This window comes from Peromyscus maniculatus, chromosome 22 (genome assembly GCF_049852395.1).
Source record: "Peromyscus maniculatus bairdii isolate BWxNUB_F1_BW_parent chromosome 22, HU_Pman_BW_mat_3.1, whole genome shotgun sequence".
NCBI classification, from domain to species: Eukaryota; Metazoa; Chordata; class Mammalia; order Rodentia; family Cricetidae; genus Peromyscus; species Peromyscus maniculatus.
Window position 1 is genome coordinate 2,249,526 of NC_134873.1, and position 17,950 is coordinate 2,267,475.

Sequence of the window (17,950 nt, forward strand, 5' to 3'; positions counted from 1 at the left end):
GAAGGTGGGCCTTTTGGCTAGTTGTAAAACAGGGTTGTCTCATTTGTTATCAGAGTGTAGCTTAACGGATGATTAATCCCGGTGAACAAACATTTACTTCTTATCACACTAATTTCTAACAGGCATGGTTAGCATACTACTTACCTTTGGGGTATTTGGGATCCAGTCCTCCCTTACCTACATTCTAATTTGTGTGACTTAATGTCTCCTAAGAACTGGTAAATCCTTATACCATCAATTCTACTACCATCAATTCTACCCTTCTACATCACAATTTAGCCGTGGAACGCTACTCTACACAGGAGATGCCATTCACAAGCTCCACAATATCAACTCCAGATGAATCCTAAGCCTAATAGTTAAATACTAAAAGTTCAGAACTTCTGGAAGGTATTAGAGAGACCAGTATTCTCTGAGTTTGGCAAATCTGGTGATGTTTCTCCACATACAATATAAGCAACACAGGCACCAGAATTTCACAGTGATGTTAACAACAAAGAGAGTTCTAAGCACAGATCTGCTCCCAGGGCTCTGTGCAGATACAGTCCTGGGAGTGAAGTTATTCAGAGGATGCCAATCCAGCCCAGGGACTTGCAAGGGCCACAAACGACCAGGCTGGACCAGGCAGTACCAGGCAGGAAAACAATGAACTCGGTCTTGGTTTTTTTCAAGACAGGGTTTCTCTGTGTTGTTTTGGTGCCTGACCTGGATCTCACGCTATAGCCCAGGCTGGCCTTGAACTCACAGAGATCCGCCTGGCTCTGCCTCCCGAGTGCTGGGATTAAAGGCGTGCGCCACCAACGCCCGGCTGAACTCTGGCTCCCACTGAGCTAAGGAAGGACCCACCAAACCAGCTCCTCAGCCTCAGTCAGCTGCTCCACCTAGTCTGCAGAAAGCGGCACCTCACTCACCAAGACCAGCCACTCCTCCCTGCACGGGGACAGCAGCCCCTCACTCATCCTGGCCCACTGCTTCTCCCCATGTTTGGAGAGCGACCCCTCACTCACCATGGTGCTGCTGAGCTGACTTGCTCCCTTCACAATGGAGGCCAAGGCACAGCACATGGGACAACTCCCCACTTCCTCTGCTGAGTCAGGAGCCTGGCTCCCGGAAGAACCCACCCATCTGAGTGGCCCGTTGGAGGCTCTGATTGGCTAGTGAGGTCTGAGTGACAGGACCAGATGAACAGAAGGGACACAGCACAGTGGTTCCCAGCCCTGGCTTCCAATCTAAGGACAGACCTATTCCAGGTTGCCTGGAGATTTGTGCCAAATTCAACAGCAAGTCTCTTGTAGTGTAAATCAATGGATTCAGTTTTAAAAGGAAGTGTACAAATTCAGAAGGAAGCTAATCAGACAACGTTGCACAAGAGGAACATGGGGTACCTGAAGAACATTATAAACAAAATCCACAGTGGTGATGGGACTGATAACCACAGACCCTTGTGTGGAAAGTGTTGGGTTCTGAGGATCTGAAGTAAGCCTTTCAAAAGGCCCTTGCCCAGATTATCACCAGCTCTTCCAAGCATGTTCCTTGTATTGGTGATGGAGCTCAGTTTTTGCTCTATAAATCAGGTTCTTAGAGAAACCTCTCAAAGCTCATGCAGGTTGCCAAACTCAGAGAGGCCTAGTTTTAAGTAACTCTTTCTTTCTTTCCTTCTTTCTTTCTTCCTTCCTTCCTTTCTTTCTTTCTTTCTTTCTTTCTTTCTTTCTTTCTTTCTTTCTTTCTTTCTTTCTTTCTTCCTTCCTTCCTTCCTTCCTCCCTCCCTCCCTCCCTCCCTCCCTTTCCTTCTTTCTTTCTTTCTTTCTTTCTTTCTTTCTTTCTTTCTTTCTTTCTTTCTTTCTCTCTTTCTTTCTTTCTTTCTTTATCAATGCCTCTTTTTTAAAATTTATTTATTATATATACAGTGTTTTGCCTGCATGCATGTCTGTATGCCAGAAGAGGGCACCAGATCTCATTACAGATGAGATGTATGTAGTTACTGGGAATTGAGCTCAGGGCCTCTGGAAGAGCAGCCAGTGTTCTTAACCTCTGAGCCATCTCTCCAGCCCTCAAATATCTTCTTGAAGTTCTACATTTTTCATTTGACATTTAGATGTAAGATCCATTTAGAATTAATTTGTGGAGGTTGTAAATGGCATCTCATGTACTGGGTAGCACTCCACTACTAAACTGCAATTGGTGATATAAAGGATTTACCAATGCTTAGGAAATAGTAATTCACACAAAGTAGAATTTGCTTAAGGATGGTTAAATAGTATGTTAACCAGGGCTGTTAGAGATTTGGATGCCAGGTTGTAAATGTTTACTCACCTTTTATGTATGGTCATATGTCTGTAGTAAAGAGAGTGAATGGGTTGCTCATCCACAGACAGGATAAAGAGACCATCTGTGTAAAGATCTCTCTACAGGAAGCTGGGTCATCATACTGTTTTTTTCTTTTCTTTTCTTTTCTTTTCTTTTCTTTCTTTCTTTCTTTCTTTTTTTTTTTTTTTTTTTTTTTTTTTTGGTTTTTCGAGACAAGGTTTCTCTGTGTAGTTTTGTGTCTTTCCTGGAACTCACTTTATAGAGCAGGCTGGCCTTGAACTCATAGAGATCCACCGGGCTCTGCCTCCCAAGTGCTGGGATTAAAGGTGTGAGCTACCATCGCCCAGTTTGGGTCATCATACATTTTCTTCTACTTTTTTTTTTTGTTTTGTTTGTTTGTTTTTTGTTTTTGTTTTTTGAGACAGGGTTTCTCTGTGCAGCTTTGTGCCCTTCCTGAAAATTGCTTTGTAGACCAGGCTGGTCTCGAACTCACAGAGATCCGCCTGGCTCTGCCTCCTGAGTGCTGGGTTTAAAGGCGTGTGCCACCACCGCCTGGCTGGTAATCATACTTTTAAGAGGAATTTCTTAGTTGTGTTGTACAGGATGCTGCAAACACCAATTTCATGATATTTTGTTATCTATTTGCTGTTTCTTGGTATCGACTACATACTTGTATTAAAACCCAAAAGCATGGCTATAGTACTGATGCCATGTATTATATGAAGACTGTCTTGTGTCTTCTCTAAGGTTTAGTTTAACAGATTGTGCCTAAGAAATATTAATTTATTACATTATCTTATACACAGTTTCTATTAAGCATCCTTTTATTTAATTGTTGTTGCTCAGCACTGTCTTAAGACACACGATTGTCACCTTCCTGTGATCAGCTGTGCCTGCTTACAGAGGATGACCACCCCCAGATTGGCTGACTGTTGCTCTTCCATCATGAAAGGAGGGAGCCCCTCCTTCTGAGTGTACAGCCTCTTTTTCAGGGAACTCTATGCAATGCATCCCGAATGACACGGGACCTTGTGGTTTTCGGGAGGAGCTAGAGCACATAGCCTGGGAAAGTCTTGGGAGGGGGTAGATTCTGTTTATGCACCTATGAGAAAGCCAAATTTAAAAGTGGGAATTTACCTTGAGTGCTATCAGGCTTGCTTCGCATGTCCACTAAGAAATGCGCACAGGGTATGGGCAGCGGAAGAGTGGAGAGAAGGTGAGCTCCACATTCGCAGCTATGGGAGGAGCCATGGTACACACTGGTGGAGACATTCCTACGGTGGCTGCTTTTGGGGATTTTACTTAGAGTTTCTATTGCTGTGAAGAGACACCATGACTACAGCAACATTATAAAGGAAACATTTCATTGGGGCTGGCTTACAGTTTAAGAGGGTTTAGTCCATTATCATCATGGCAAAAATCACAGCATCATTAGAGGCTATTCTAATGTGTTCAGATGGACAGAAGGGGAGAATATTCTCCCCTTTGCAGACAAGGTCAGTGAGGTCCCTGGGAACAAAAGCTGAAGAAAATGGGCAAATCATCCAAGAAAAAAAAAGTCCCAAGAAAAAGAGTAAGTTGGCCTATTGGTATATCACATATCTAACATGATAAAATTTCAAAAGTCTTCCTACATGTTTGCTTCTGCTGTTCTCTACAGACACATACACAAATAAATGGTCTTTATGTAGTCCCAGTTAAAGCTGGCTTTGGAGCATGGCTGTCTCCTTCCCCAAACCCAGGCAAGCTTGTTAAAAGGAAAACCCAAAAATCTCTGTATCATTTCAGAAGAGCCATCTGATATGGGACAGAAGAAAACCAAAATTTAGGGACTATTGCCACTAATCTCATAATTCTTTGGTTTCATTTTGACTCTTTAAAACTTTTCTTAAGGTATAAATTTTATATTAAAATTTATAAGATATATATATATTTTTTTTTTTTAAACTTTTATCACGATATTACTAGTCATATAGAGTACTAACTAATCCTAGAAAAAAAGGCTTCATCTAGCTGCCTGTACATGATTTCAGGTAGAAGATTTTATCAGTTTTCTGCAGAGAACCATAACCACCCCTAACAGCAACAACTTTGAAGTTTCCAAAAAGATGATGGGGCCCCACAATGATGATTCTATCAGGATGATAATAATACCAACAAGCTGAAAAACAACAAAAGATTGGCTTTGGAATACAAGCCACTCAGGACAATTTTGAGATGGCTAGCTGAGATGATCCAGCTTCACAGACTACTTGAGCAAGGACTTGAGACAAGCTCTGCACTTTCGAATTATGCATAGACTGGACAACAAATGATACAGCTAACTCTCCCAGGACTTGACAACTAACCCCAAATTTTTCTTTTCAGGATCCCCGAAAGATGCCGTCACCTCCAGAGAGCAGGAAGTACTTTTAAGAAAATGAAGCCCACATTCCCAAAAGGTGGAGTGGGTGGCTTTTTTGGTCATTCAATGGGTTGTGGATAATTGTTATTGTTTAGGGTATTTTATTACACAGAAGAATAGATTTAAGGTTCTTGTTTGAAAAAAAAGAAAAAAGAGGATATAGATGAGAGGTAGATTATTGAATCTAATCTGAAAAAAAACCAGATATATAAATTATGGATTAAAAGAATAAATTGAATCTATTCTGAATAGGAAAAAGGGGAAGATACAGATATAAGATAAAAAGGTAGATTACTGAACCTACATTTAAAATGCAACTACTAGTTTTAAATATTTTACATTGGATTGTATTTTTGTATATTGTATACAAATTATATATATTGATATAAATTTGAGATTGATTTTTTCAGAAAATACTACACAAATATTTCTAATATTGTTCAAGGTATTGTGCCTATACAGTTCATTTAACAATGTAATGCAATTTTCTAATTCTTGAAAGTTATTACCAACTATTTAGGATAATAAAGAAATGGTTAGTAGTTAGTCATTACAATCAAACTTGTAGTCAGTCATATTAGGTATGTTTTCAAGGTCAAGCAGAGATATATTTTTGATAGACAGGTCATCTTCAAACACTTCAGAGATCAGCAGAATATGGCATTTAAGATGTTTTAATAACATGGATTTTTTTCTTTTTTTTATGACAATGTGAGATGTCTGTTCCTGGAAGCACAAGTCTACTTCAGAGAAGATGATGGGCACCAAAGAAACTCCTTATGGAGTTAACTTTCACTGTGGTAAAAGTTAGCCACTGGGCAAGAAAATGCCCTTGCTTCGACTGCTGACAGTATGCCCTCCAAAATGGACAAGCAGGACAGAAAAGAAAGAACTGCTGATCCTTGCCAAGACAAAGTGGGAAAGCTCTTTAGAAAAATCCTGCTTTACAGATGAGTCTGTCAGATATGCTAAGCCTGTAGGCCAAAAATGGGTGCCCCAACATTGCAGAGAAACCTCGGGTGACTGTCCAGGCAGCTAGCTGTTTCTGTCATAACTCACATTTTTTTTTAGGAGCTGCTTGTTTGCACTTCCTGTTTAGGTAATATTATCTACTTCCTTCTTATGTCGCTGAGGAAGGTGAAGAGTAGAAGGATATAGTTATACTTTTCCTTGTTAAATTCAGAAAAGAAATGCACTAAAGAGGTATAAAGTATATAAATTTGAAAGACACTGGGCTGGAGAGATGGGTTAGAGGTTAAGAACGCTGGCTGTTCTTCCAGAGGTCCTGTGTTCAATTCCCAGCAACCACTTGGTGACTCACAACCAACTATAATGAGATCTGGTGCCCTCTTCTGGCCTATAGGCAGAATATTGTAAAATAAATAAATAAATAAATAAATAAATCTTTAAAAAAAAGACAGACATCAAAAGATAGTTTTTGGTTGGTAATATAAGTTAGGATACAAAGTGAATTAGGTACATTTTGGACTCGCCAAAATAGGATAGATAATGGAATATTTTCTCTGAATTTGTCAAATCCAAATGGACTAGACATTGTTGATGTATTTATTGTCTGTATATATTGCATATAGTTATTGTACTTATTGTATATAGTTTTTCTTATATTAGTTATAACTTTTTTATTTTAGACAAAGAAAGGGGAAATGTGGTGATAATTTATTTGTGCTCTAATAAATAAAGCTTGCCTGGAGATCAGAGAATAAGCTAGCCACTACATTAAATATAGAGGTCAGGCAGTGGAAGCACACACTTTTAATCCTAGCATTCAGGAGGCAGAGATCCATCTGGATGTCTGTGAGTTTAAGGCCACACTGGGAACAGAACTAGTCATGGGGGCACACGCCTTTAATCTCAGTGCTAGTTAACCATAGAGGTCTGGAGGTCTGTACATACAGACAGGAAGTGATAGAGCTGGGTGGAAAGAGGAAAGTGATGTAGCACTAGTTAACCATAGAGGTCTGGAGGTCTGTACATACAGACAGGAAGTGATAGAGCTGGGTGGAAAGAGGAAAGTGATGTAGCACTAGTTAACCATAGAGGTCTGGAGGTCTGTACATACAGACAGGAAGTGATAGAGCTGGGTGGAAAGAGGAAAGTGATGTAGCTGGGTGGAGAGAAAGTGTGATGGCAGAGCACAGAAAGGTCTATAGGCATGAGTATACAGGAAGTAGCTCTCTCTTGGGCTGAAGATTTCCTAGCAGTGAGACCTTGCCACTTGGCTTGTTCTATTCCTCTGATCTCTCAGTTTTCACCCCAATTTCTGGCTCTGGGTTTGTTTTTTTATTAATAAGACATCTAGCAGTTTGTCTTACAAAAAGCCATAGATCATTTGTTTTATTGTTCATGGAGGCCATGGAGACCCCACTCAATGAATTTGAAACCTTATCAAGCCTCCAAAAGGAGGGTCAATGGGGGAAGGATTTCCTCCAGGCTTCAAAGGAAGACGCAGCACATAAAGGAAAGCCTTTGACTTATCCTTATGTTGATGGACAACTGGTAGAAGAAGGAGTAGAAGAGTCTGAGGTTCCTTTCAAACCCGAGTGACCCCTGAGGACTACCTGCTTAACTGGCCTTGACGCACAGAAAGAAAGATTAATTTTGGCCACCCGATGATCTTCAGCACTAGGAAGGAAGTTTAACCAAAGATTAAGAGAATTGATAACAACCCAAGGGCTCACACTCCACAGACATTAGATGTGAGTCTATATGGCACGTTATTTAGACAACCAATCTCACTGACATATTCTTCTTGATAAAAAGATGTTGCCCAGATGTGAGACTTCAGACCTTGGTTCCCTGAGCACTGGCCACCAGTCAAGGAAGACAGGCTCATGATAGTTTTAACCTACAAATTAAATGATGCTAAATACCTTTTCTCTCTCAATCAAGAAGCAAAATGGGAAGGGCTTCGTGCTGGTTTGGGGCTGATGAAACAGCTATGAGAGGGTGTGAAACCTGGTTGTGGGTTCAATCACTCTGGAGACTAACTGTAGAGTTTAAAGAGAAACATCTCATAGATGGGGGCTATGGTGAGCCCATCAAGAATTTCTTATTATTAATACTTCCTAAACACCAGTAAAGGAATTCCTTTCCTGTCTACAATTGTGAGTTTGTTCTTGACAAGTGGCCCTCTGGAAGGGTTTCCCAATATTCCACCTGATAACTCAAATTCAGATGGAAGAAACCAGATCAGTGATTACCCCAATTCCATAATGGCAGTTGAGATTACCCCTTCAGAGGGAGGTGGAATAAAAACTGGAGGTAGAAATCAGCTAGATAATTTAAGGTAAAAAGAAACCTCAAAGAAAAGAAAGCAGCTGCTTTTTTAACTAACAGCCATAAGTGTCACTGGGACTCTGAGTAGTTTCATCCTTCACAGATGCCAAAGTTGCCAAAAGTGTTTTGGGATCTCTGATCTCTGATGCTAAGCAATTCTGGGGGCCTTAGGAAGCAGGAAAGTTAAAAGTGGTTATGAAGGCCTGTTAAAAGAAAAGGACCCTTGGTCAAGAGAATAGAATCTCTGTTCTGGGTACAGAACTAACATTTCAGTGGGAATAGGTCAATCTCCTGGCAAAGGAACCTAGTCTGTGGAGCCCAGGAAATGGCCAATCAGGACATTTATCAATCACCTATAATTGATTAATTGATTGCCCATTTGTAATCCCAACTGTAGACAAAACTGGAAAATTTTAAGGCTCTGTCCCACCCCTACCTTTCTGCACTGTGACCCTAACAGCTTATAATGTGTGGTCAATGAACTCTCACTTTTCCCAAGCATATCTGCACTGGTACTCCCCAATAAAAGCATGGGCTGCATTAGGACATTCCTTCCAATCTATCCTTCTCACTGACCAGTCAAGGCCCAGCCTGGAATCACTGACACACTTGGACTTGGAGCAGAAAAGAGATTGTTGAAATGATGTAATCATAATCCCAAAAAATTGTTTGTAAAAGTTGAAACAGGCTTTATGACCATGTGCTCCAGAGACTAGGGATTTGTATGAGAGCACACCAAAGATTATTCACAACTTTTCTCTCAAGCTCTACAGCTTAAACATGGAAAATAAAAGTCCTGTTAGGCAGGGCCACATCATTTTACCCATATATTCTATTATGCTTGAACTAGATTAACTACAGTAACTTGGCTTCATGAAAGTTCAATTCTTTATCCAGATTCGTGATTTCCTCATCTGTGGCCACTCAGGACACTTATTGCTCATCTAAGATGGATTACTTCAATACTCATTGCTACTGTCAACTACTGTCACAGAAGGCAAGCTTTCACCCATTTGCCTGCCCACCCCTTTCTGTGCTATGACTCTACCTGATTAAAGTTGGTCAGTGAACTCAAGAACTGCACAGGTCCCTCTTCATTTGTACATTCCCAGTAAAAGCCAGAGAGACTGGAGAACATTCATAAACTGGTCTACTTTTCCTTCTCACTGACCAGTCAAGTCCCAGTCTGGAAGCCATCACAGGACTGTCTTCCCAGCACTAGGCAACAGAGGCAAGATTGGGTGTTCAAAGAAATTCTCAACTGCATAGCATGAGGCAAGCCTGGGCTGCAGGAGACATTACTCTAAACATAAACAAATAACAAACCGCACTTGAGAAAAAAAGGAGCCAAAGTATTAATGACCTAGAAACATTGGAGAACAGACACAAATAGAGATAAGAGCTATAATGCATTTAAGCAAAATGAAATAAAAATGATACCAATAATGGACTTTTTAAAAGGATAAATATAATTGAAAAAACACATAGCTATCCTGACCTTGAAAAAGAGCAGGCCATTCTCTGGTAGAGAGAATGTTATAAATAATATATTGTTTGACCTTGCCACTGTGTGTAGTGTTAGCTGCTGAGTTCTGTAACCCGACACACACAGCTACGGCCAATGGCCTGTGTCTCACCTCACTGAGCTGACTTCACTGTGCCAACCAGGACTGAACATACCTGCAAAGGAGTGAGGGCCCCAGTCCCGAGATTCAGTATTCATTGGCTCAAGCTACCCTTCCCAAATTGTACCAATCCGGCCTGCCTTCATTCACATGACATGAATTAATGTATGTTGGAAAATCACAAAACCATTAACATTGTAACTAACAATCAGGTCCTTTTTCATAATGGTGACTCCAGCAGCTGATTTCCTACTCTGTTTCCCCCTGCAGTGTACACAGCAAACTTTCCTCCTATTCTGGTCTGAAGGCCAAAGCCATGCTTCACACACAAATCCTTATTCTGTGACTGCAATGAACAGTTGACTACATGACTCAGATAATTTTAAAACTCAGTCATGCTACAGACCTTTAATTTAAGAATTTTGTTGGTTTAATCAAGAGGGCAGTAAGGACATTGCCCTGGGTAACAACAGATTGGGATAAGGCCAGCTGAGTCAGCATAAGAGAGCTTATTCCAGAAATTGTTTCCAAAAAGCAGGAGATACAGCTGTTCTAGAATTAGTATATCTTCATAGGGATAAATTACTCCACACAGTTAAGAGATTAATAAATAAAAATCTGTTTAATAAGAGCATGCATCCAACTCTGGCTAATGCTAAAAGAGGAGCCAACCTAGAACCGATTTTCCATTACATTTATGATGTCATCCTTACATTTCTTTTAGGATTAAGCCCCAGGATATACTTTGAACAAATTAAATAGGGACAGGAGACTTCAAGTACTGTCACTGAGACACATGAAGATTTACAGAGAAAAATCTATCTTTTAGATCATACACTAGAATCTACATTTAAAAGATGTATCAATATTTTTAAAAGATGTATCATTGTCTTTAATTCTCACACATAAAAAATTATGAGAACACAATTACAGAAATTATCCAGGAAAAGTCATGTATCAGCAGTGTGGCTGCTGTTCGAAGATGAACAATCCTGCTGAGATATTGAAACCTCAGAATAAGGCTGCTTTTGCCTCTGAACCTGCTGCCTCAGAGAAAGTAGACAGTTGCTTCCATGCAGGACCAGAAGGAGTTCATTTAACTAGCTTTGCCTGCTTTCTGTCTCAGGGCTGTGACATCATGATAGAGAATTCCTTTATTTATTTATTTATTTATTTATTTATTTATTTATTTATTTATTTATTAAATTTTATAATTAATTTAATTTTACCTATCAGCCACAGATTCCCCCCACACTCCTCCCAATCCATCCCCCATTCCCACCTTCTCCAGGGCAAGAACTCCCCTGGGGATTCAGCTCCGCCTGGTAGATTCAGTTGAGGCAGGTTCAGTCCCCTCCTCCCTTCACCCAGGCTGAGCAAACTGTCCCAGCATAGGACACAGGCTCCAAAAAGCCAGCTCATGCACTAAGGACAGGTCCCAGTCCCACTGCCTGGGGGCCTCCCAAACAGTTTAAGCTAATTGACTATCTCACTTATCCAGAGAGCTTGATCCAGTTGGGGCATCCTCAACTATTGGTTCATAGTTCATGTGTTTCCACTAGTTTGGCTATTTGTCCCTGTGCTCTTTCCAATCATGGTCTCAACATCTCTTGTTCATACAATCCTTCCTCTCTCACCGACTAGACTCCCAGAGCTCCACTTGGGGCCTGGCCGTGGGTCTCTGCATCCACTTACATCAGTCAATGGATGAGAGTTTTACCACAACAGTTCGGCCACCAGATCACCAGAGTAGGTCAGTTCGGGCATTCTCTCAACCATTGCCAGTAGTCTATTGTGGAGGTATCTTTATGGATTTCTGGGGGACCTCTCTAGCACTTTGCTTCTTCCTATTCACGTGGGGTCTTCATTTATCATGGTATCTCTTTCCTTGTTCTCCCTCTCTGTTCTTGATCCAGCTGGGATATCCTGCTCCCCTAATCTCTCTTTCCCCTGACTCTTGCCCTTCATTAACCCCATCTCACATCCAGTTTGCTTATGTAGATCTCATCCATTTCTCTGTTGTTGGGCTATCCCTGTGTCTTTCTTAGGGTCCTCTTTACTAAGTAGCCTCCCTGGAGTTGTGAGTAGCAGTCTAGTCATCCTTTGCTTTACATCTAGTATCCACCTATTAGTGAGTACATATCATGTTTGTCTTTCTGAGTCTGGGTTACCTGACTCAGGATGATTTTTTTCTAGATCCATCCATTTGCCTGTAAATCTCATGATGTCATTGTTTTTCTCTGCTGAGTAGTACTACATTGTGTATATGTACCAAACTTTATTTATCCATTCTTCAGTTGAAGGGCATCTAGGTTGTTTCCAGGTTCTGGCTATTACAAACAACACCAGTAGCACACACACTGAGAGAAACAATCAATCAATGGGACCTCTTGAAACTGAGAAGCTTTTGTAGAGCAAAGGATACTGTCAACAAGGCAAAGTGACAGCCTACAGAATGAGAAAAGATCTTCACCAACCCCACATCTGACAGAGGGTTGATATCCAGAATATATAAAGAACTCAAGAAATTAGACATCAAAATGTCCAAAAGTCCAATTAAGAAATGGGCTATAGAGCTAAACAGAGAATTCTCAACCGAGGAAGCTCAAATGGCTGAAAGACATTTAAGGAATTGCTCAACATCCCTAATTATCAGGGAAATGAAAATCAAAATGACTCTGAGATACCACCTTACACCCATCAGAATGGCTAAGATCAAAAACACTGAAGACAGCTTATGCTGGAGAGGATGTGTGGCAAGGAGAACTCTCCTCCATTGTTGGTGGGAATGCAAGGGGAAAATTTTTATACAGAGTATATATTTATATATTTGAAACTTCTAGGCCTATGGTCCTAGTAGTTGGGGGAGAGAGAGAGAGAGAGAGAGAGAGAGAGAGAGAGATCCCATCCTCAGGAATAGGCAGATTGTGAAACTAAGGAGTACTTACTTATCTGGAGTCCATTTGACTTGCCAGAGTTAGAGCCAAGTCACCACCCTGAAGCTGACAAGATTTTTTGAGTTTACAGAAAGAGAGAAAAGTTTTAGATATGTTAGCACTACCAATGTTTGCAATCTGTATTCAATTCCACATCGTACAGAAGGCAGTGGACTCAGCTTCTGAGACATAGAAGCTTGGGGACCCAAAAGTGATTCTGGATTAAAGCATGAACACTTTGTCTGGAGGGAGGGACATATATATTTGACAGATGTTTTTAGCACAATTAAGAGCACTTTTAAGTCTATACTGAGAAGACAGCCAAAGCAAATATAAAATCCTGAGCTTGTGACTTATAATAGTACTCTGTGCTTTACCAGCTTGTCAGAACTCCATTGATTGATGCTGAAATTTTGAACAATAGACAATTTAGTATAACAAATAGCAAAGAGGGGGTAAGAAATTTGAAAGTTTTATACCTTTATAACTCGTACACTTTAGCTTTCATATCTTCAGACCTATACACACTGTGGTGATTTGAATAATAATGGTCCCCATAGGCTCACAGGGAGTGGCACTATTAGGAAGTGTGGCTGTGTTGCAGGAATGTGTCACTGAGGGCAGGCTCTGAGATCTCAGATGCTTAAGCCTGGCCAGTGTGTCACCATGTCTTCCTGCTGCCTGTTCATCTGGATTTGGAACTCTCAGCTGACTCTCCAGTACCTTGTCTGCCTGCATGCTTCCCTCCATGATGATAATGGACTAAACCTCTGAACTGCAGGCCAGCTCCAATGAAACGTTTCCTTTGTAAGAGTTCCCATGGTCATGGTGTTTCTTCACAGTAATTAAAAACCCTAACTAGGACAGAAGATGGTACCAGGGACTGGGATGTTGCTGATAGGCCGGACCATGGTTTTGTTTGGAGGATGTGGACATTGGGACGTTGGTTAGAAAAGCTGTTGGATGCTTTAAGTGTTGCTTCTTGGGCCATTCTAGTGGGAGCTTGGAGGACAATGGTGCTGAGGGTGATTTGGACTATGGGTGAATTGCTCAAGAGGTTCAGAGAAGAACATTAATATGTGGTCTAGACAGCATTCTAGAGATTACCTTAAAAAGAGACCCTTATGATGAGCAGTTCTAGTATCTAATAGAAAATAAGCCCATATCACCTTTATTAGGAATACTAATGCAAAAAGTGTCCTATGCAAATGGGAAGAGATTTGACTCCAAAGGAAAAATTGAATACAGTTCCTTCTTTAGATTGATGAGTCTATTATTGTCCCAAAGTCCAGTCATAAACACAGAGACATTAGTAAAGATAACAGGAGCTGGACCTATTCAACCTACAAATTGAAATAGAGGAGGATGAGAAATGAAAGACCAATAGACATGATCAGAGGCACTCACCACAGACACACAGGTCAAAGCAGGTCATATTACCAGAAAAAGATTCTCAGGTAACATAAGGCTCCGTGTATTTCATAGAATAACTACTACTCCCTTGGTGTACAGGGCCTTAACTTTGCCACTGGTGGGCAGACATGAATACTGATGATATGCTCCATATCTGCTTTTACACTTTAGCTGGAGTTTTGCTATCTTTCTGGTGATTTTCACTATCTCCTTACCCTCTATCATTGTCCTTTATGGCCAGGAGCCAGAGTAGCTAAAGAGGAATCTGTAATGATTCAGTGGATAAACTGGTAATGACAGATGCATCCCCTTCCCAATTTTCTTTAGCCAACTAGGATTCAAAGTCTTAAACTGTTTAAACTACACAGGCCAATTTAAAGGCAATTCAGAATGTTCTGTAAAGAAATGATTTTTAGCTCTCAAGCATACATCACCAGAAGGTGAATTTTTAAAATCGAGAGTAAATAAGTGCAAGAATACCCTTTGGTGCTTCTTTTTGTTTTTTATTTCATTTTTCTGGTTTTTGGACAGGGTTTCTTCTATGTAACTCTGGCTGTTCTGGAACTTGCTCTGCAGACCAGGCTGGCCTCTGCCTCCCGAGTGCTGGAACTAATGAAGTAGGCCACCACCTCTCAGCCCCCATTTTATTTTATTTTTTTATTTTTTATTTTTTGCTTGTTTTATTTTAATGACTGATCCACCTGTGGCCACAGGCGGCCCACTATGTACAGACTCGAGGGAGGCTTTATTTCTTGGTCTCTTCCTCCTTGGACAGCGTCTTGATGATCTCCTCCTTCTTGGCCTGGAGACGCTCCTCCCGGCGCTTTTGGGCTTCCTTGGTCTTAGACCTGCGAGCCTCAGCCTGGTCAGCCAGGAGCTTCTTGCGGGCCTTGTCTGCCTTCAGCTTGTGGATGTGTTCCATGAGAATCCGCTTGTTTTTGAAGACATTCCCCTTGACCTTCAGATACAGGCTGTGATTCATATGGCGGTCAATCTTCTTGGATTCACGGTATCTCCTGAGAAGTCGGCGCAAGATCCGCATCCTTCTCATCCAGGTCACCTTCTCAGGCATCCGAGCGTTGGCAGTACCCTTCCGCTTCCCTATGCCCATATGCCTGCCCTTCCGTCGAGCCAAGGTGTTTTTCCGGCATCGAGCCCGGGAATGGACGGTCACAGGCTTCCGGATGATCAGCCCATCCTTGATCAGCTTCCGGATCTGCTGACAGGAGTTGGCATTGGCGATTTCATTGGTCTCATTGGAATCCAACCAGACCTTCTTCTTACCACAGCAGAGGACGCTAGAGGCAAGCCTCTTCTGCAGCCTGAGCATACTCATGGCTGCGGACGCAGCGGCGAAAGGCCCCCATTTTATTTTTTAATAATTGTTGTTTTAATGTTCTATGTGCTCTTTCAATTATATCCTGGCCTTGAGGATTATAAGGAATGCCGGTAATATGATTAACATTTCATTCCTTACAGAAGTTCTAAAATTTCTGTACTATACGGTGGCCCACTGTTAGATTTTTATAGAAGTAGGCACTCCTGAGACAGCAAAAGTTTGTATAAGAGAAGAGCAAAATGCAGAAGTATTCTCTGAGGATTGAGGAACTGCCCAAAGAATCTTAAAAATAGTTAATACTGTATGCAGGTATGAGGCAAAAGAGGAAAGTGGATGACATCCATATGCCTTAATTCATTAGTATTTATAACTCTGGGAATAACTGAATTCAGCTATATGGCCACGACAGTGTAAGAGAGCACAAACAGGACATTCCTGCACAATTTGTCTCACTTGTTTAAGCAGGTTGTGGCACCATACATGAGGTCAATTAGTATTAGTGTGTAGGTGCTGATGCCCCTGTTCTGGAGAAGTAAACATCAGGCAGGTTAATGCATAAGCTTGCTTACTTCTCTCTGCAACAAAAACAGGGAGGTTGAAGTGTACATGAGCATGGTTAATAAACAAGGGATGTGTAGAGATTTAAAGCTGATGTCGTTCCTGTAGTGATGGGAGCATAACAGGATGTGAAGACAAAACTAAGCAGTTTCTATTGCTGGAAACAATCCAACCACATAAGCAAATCTGAGATGGTAATTAAGGGTTAATGAATTAACCATAACTGATGAATCAAAACACCAGTTTCACCTGCTGAGATCAGGAAAAAGAAGTATTAATAAATTGATGAGTATTAGGACCATGAATCCCTCCTGTATCATTAGATGAGCCATAAATAAAATACATTTCTGCATGTGGAATGGGAGAAAGTGGACAATTTTTGTAGTCACAAATCCCGTTCTTAGGAGAAAATCTAATTGCTGGCCAGAAGGATAATGATTTCCTACCCTTCATGGTAATCTACAAATAAAATTTGAAAATCCATAGAATTGTATAACACTCTCAAACACTGATTGTTAGAGGTAATATAACACAGCAAAAGAGTAAGGAGAGCACTTAGTATTTTCTGACCATTATGGTGTAAATATTTTCATTCCAGAGGTTTATTTTCTGGTGTTTATAATAACTATAAGGAGACAAGTTAGTGAGGAAAATAAATAAGTCCAAAGGCAGTGTCTTAGAGTTTCTATTGCTGCAATGAAACACCATGACCAAAGAGCAACTTGGGGAGGAAAGGGTTTATTAAGCTTCTACTTCAGCATTGCTGTTCATCATTGAAGGAAGTCAGGACATGTCCTCAAAACAGGAGCTGATGCAGAGGCCATGGAGGGGTGCTGCTTACTGGCTTGCTTCCCCTGGCTTGCTCAGCCCACCTTCTCATAGAACCCAGGACCACTAGCCTAGGGATGGCACCACCCAATATGGGCTGGGTACTCCCCCACTGATCACTAAATAAGAGAATGCTTTACAGCTGGATCTTGAGACATTTCCTTGACTGAGGCTCCTTCCTCTCTGATGACTCTAGCTTGTGCCAGGTTGACAGGAAACCAGCCAGTATAGGCAGCGAAGAATCCTCATGACACAAAAATGCCTCTTCTACTCTGGATTCAAATAGCTGTAGTTGTTTTCTTGCCTCAGAAGATAATATGTGAGGACTGTGCAAGGAACCCTTCTAGAGGTTTTTTTTTTTTCTTTCTTTCTTTCTAGAGACAGGGTTTCTCTGTGTAGCTTTTGGAGTCTATCCTCTGTACTCGCTCTGTAGACCAGGCTGGCCTGGAACTCACAGAGATCCACCTGCCTCTGGCTCCAAAGTGCTGGGGTTAAAGGCATGTGCCATCACCATTGGCCCTTCTAGAGCTTTAAATAGTATTGTTAGTGCATAATTGGACATTCCTAAAGCAGGATGTATCCAATTAAATACCCCCTAATAATTTGTAAAAGTTAACTTTATTTTTTAAATTGTCTTATCTATGAACTTTTTTTTGTGGTTTAAAAGTTGTTCTAGCAACCAGTTTTCCCAAACTTTGCATACTTTGTACCTTTTTAGTGTAATAATGAGCCCTTTTTAAAATAGCATGTCCGAGCCATGTCTTATATGAATTGTAGCTCTTCCTCTTTGGAAGTGAGTAACAGGTTATTATCCACATTGAATGATAGGAGCCTGAAAGATTTTTTTTCTAGTTCATGTTCCTTTTCAATATTGTTTTGGACTCTGTCCCATATTTCATCTAAATATTCTAAGGTTCCTTCTTCTGGAAGCGAGAGACTTTAACCATAAGCATCTTGCAGACAATTGAACAGTTGTGATACTGCTGCTTGTGCTTCTCTTTTCTTTAAAAAATGGTTCACAAGGACTGGATAGATGGCTCAGTGGTTACGAGCACTGACTGCTCTTGCAGAGAACTTGGGTCCAATTCCCAACACCCACATGGCAGTTCACAACTGTCTACAAGTAACTCCAGTTCCAGGGGACCCAACACCCATGACAAAACACCAATTACAATAAATAATTTACAAACTTGAGGAAATAAAAGCCTTCCCTGGTTTCTCCCCTATTGTCACCTCCTTATGT

General features: G+C 41.0%; 2 protein-coding genes and 1 pseudogene across 3 annotated transcripts in view; all 3 read right to left on the reverse strand.

The window, feature by feature from the left end:
- Positions 1-1,695, reverse strand: part of LOC102920812 (uncharacterized) — a 43,689-nt gene extending 41,994 nt beyond the window's left edge. Inside the window, 1 exon segment of the mRNA XM_076559003.1 lies at positions 1,008-1,695. Coding sequence (XP_076415118.1) covers positions 1,008-1,064 — 57 coding nt within the window. The 5' untranslated portion in view covers positions 1,065-1,695.
- Positions 1-17,950, reverse strand: part of LOC102926914 (uncharacterized) — a 150,581-nt gene that overhangs the window by 109,528 nt on the left and 23,103 nt on the right. The window lies entirely within an intron of this gene.
- On the reverse strand, positions 14,513-17,412 carry LOC143270153 (large ribosomal subunit protein eL19 pseudogene; annotated as a pseudogene). Its single transcript, XR_013047126.1, has one exon. The product of XR_013047126.1 is annotated as a large ribosomal subunit protein eL19 pseudogene (transcript).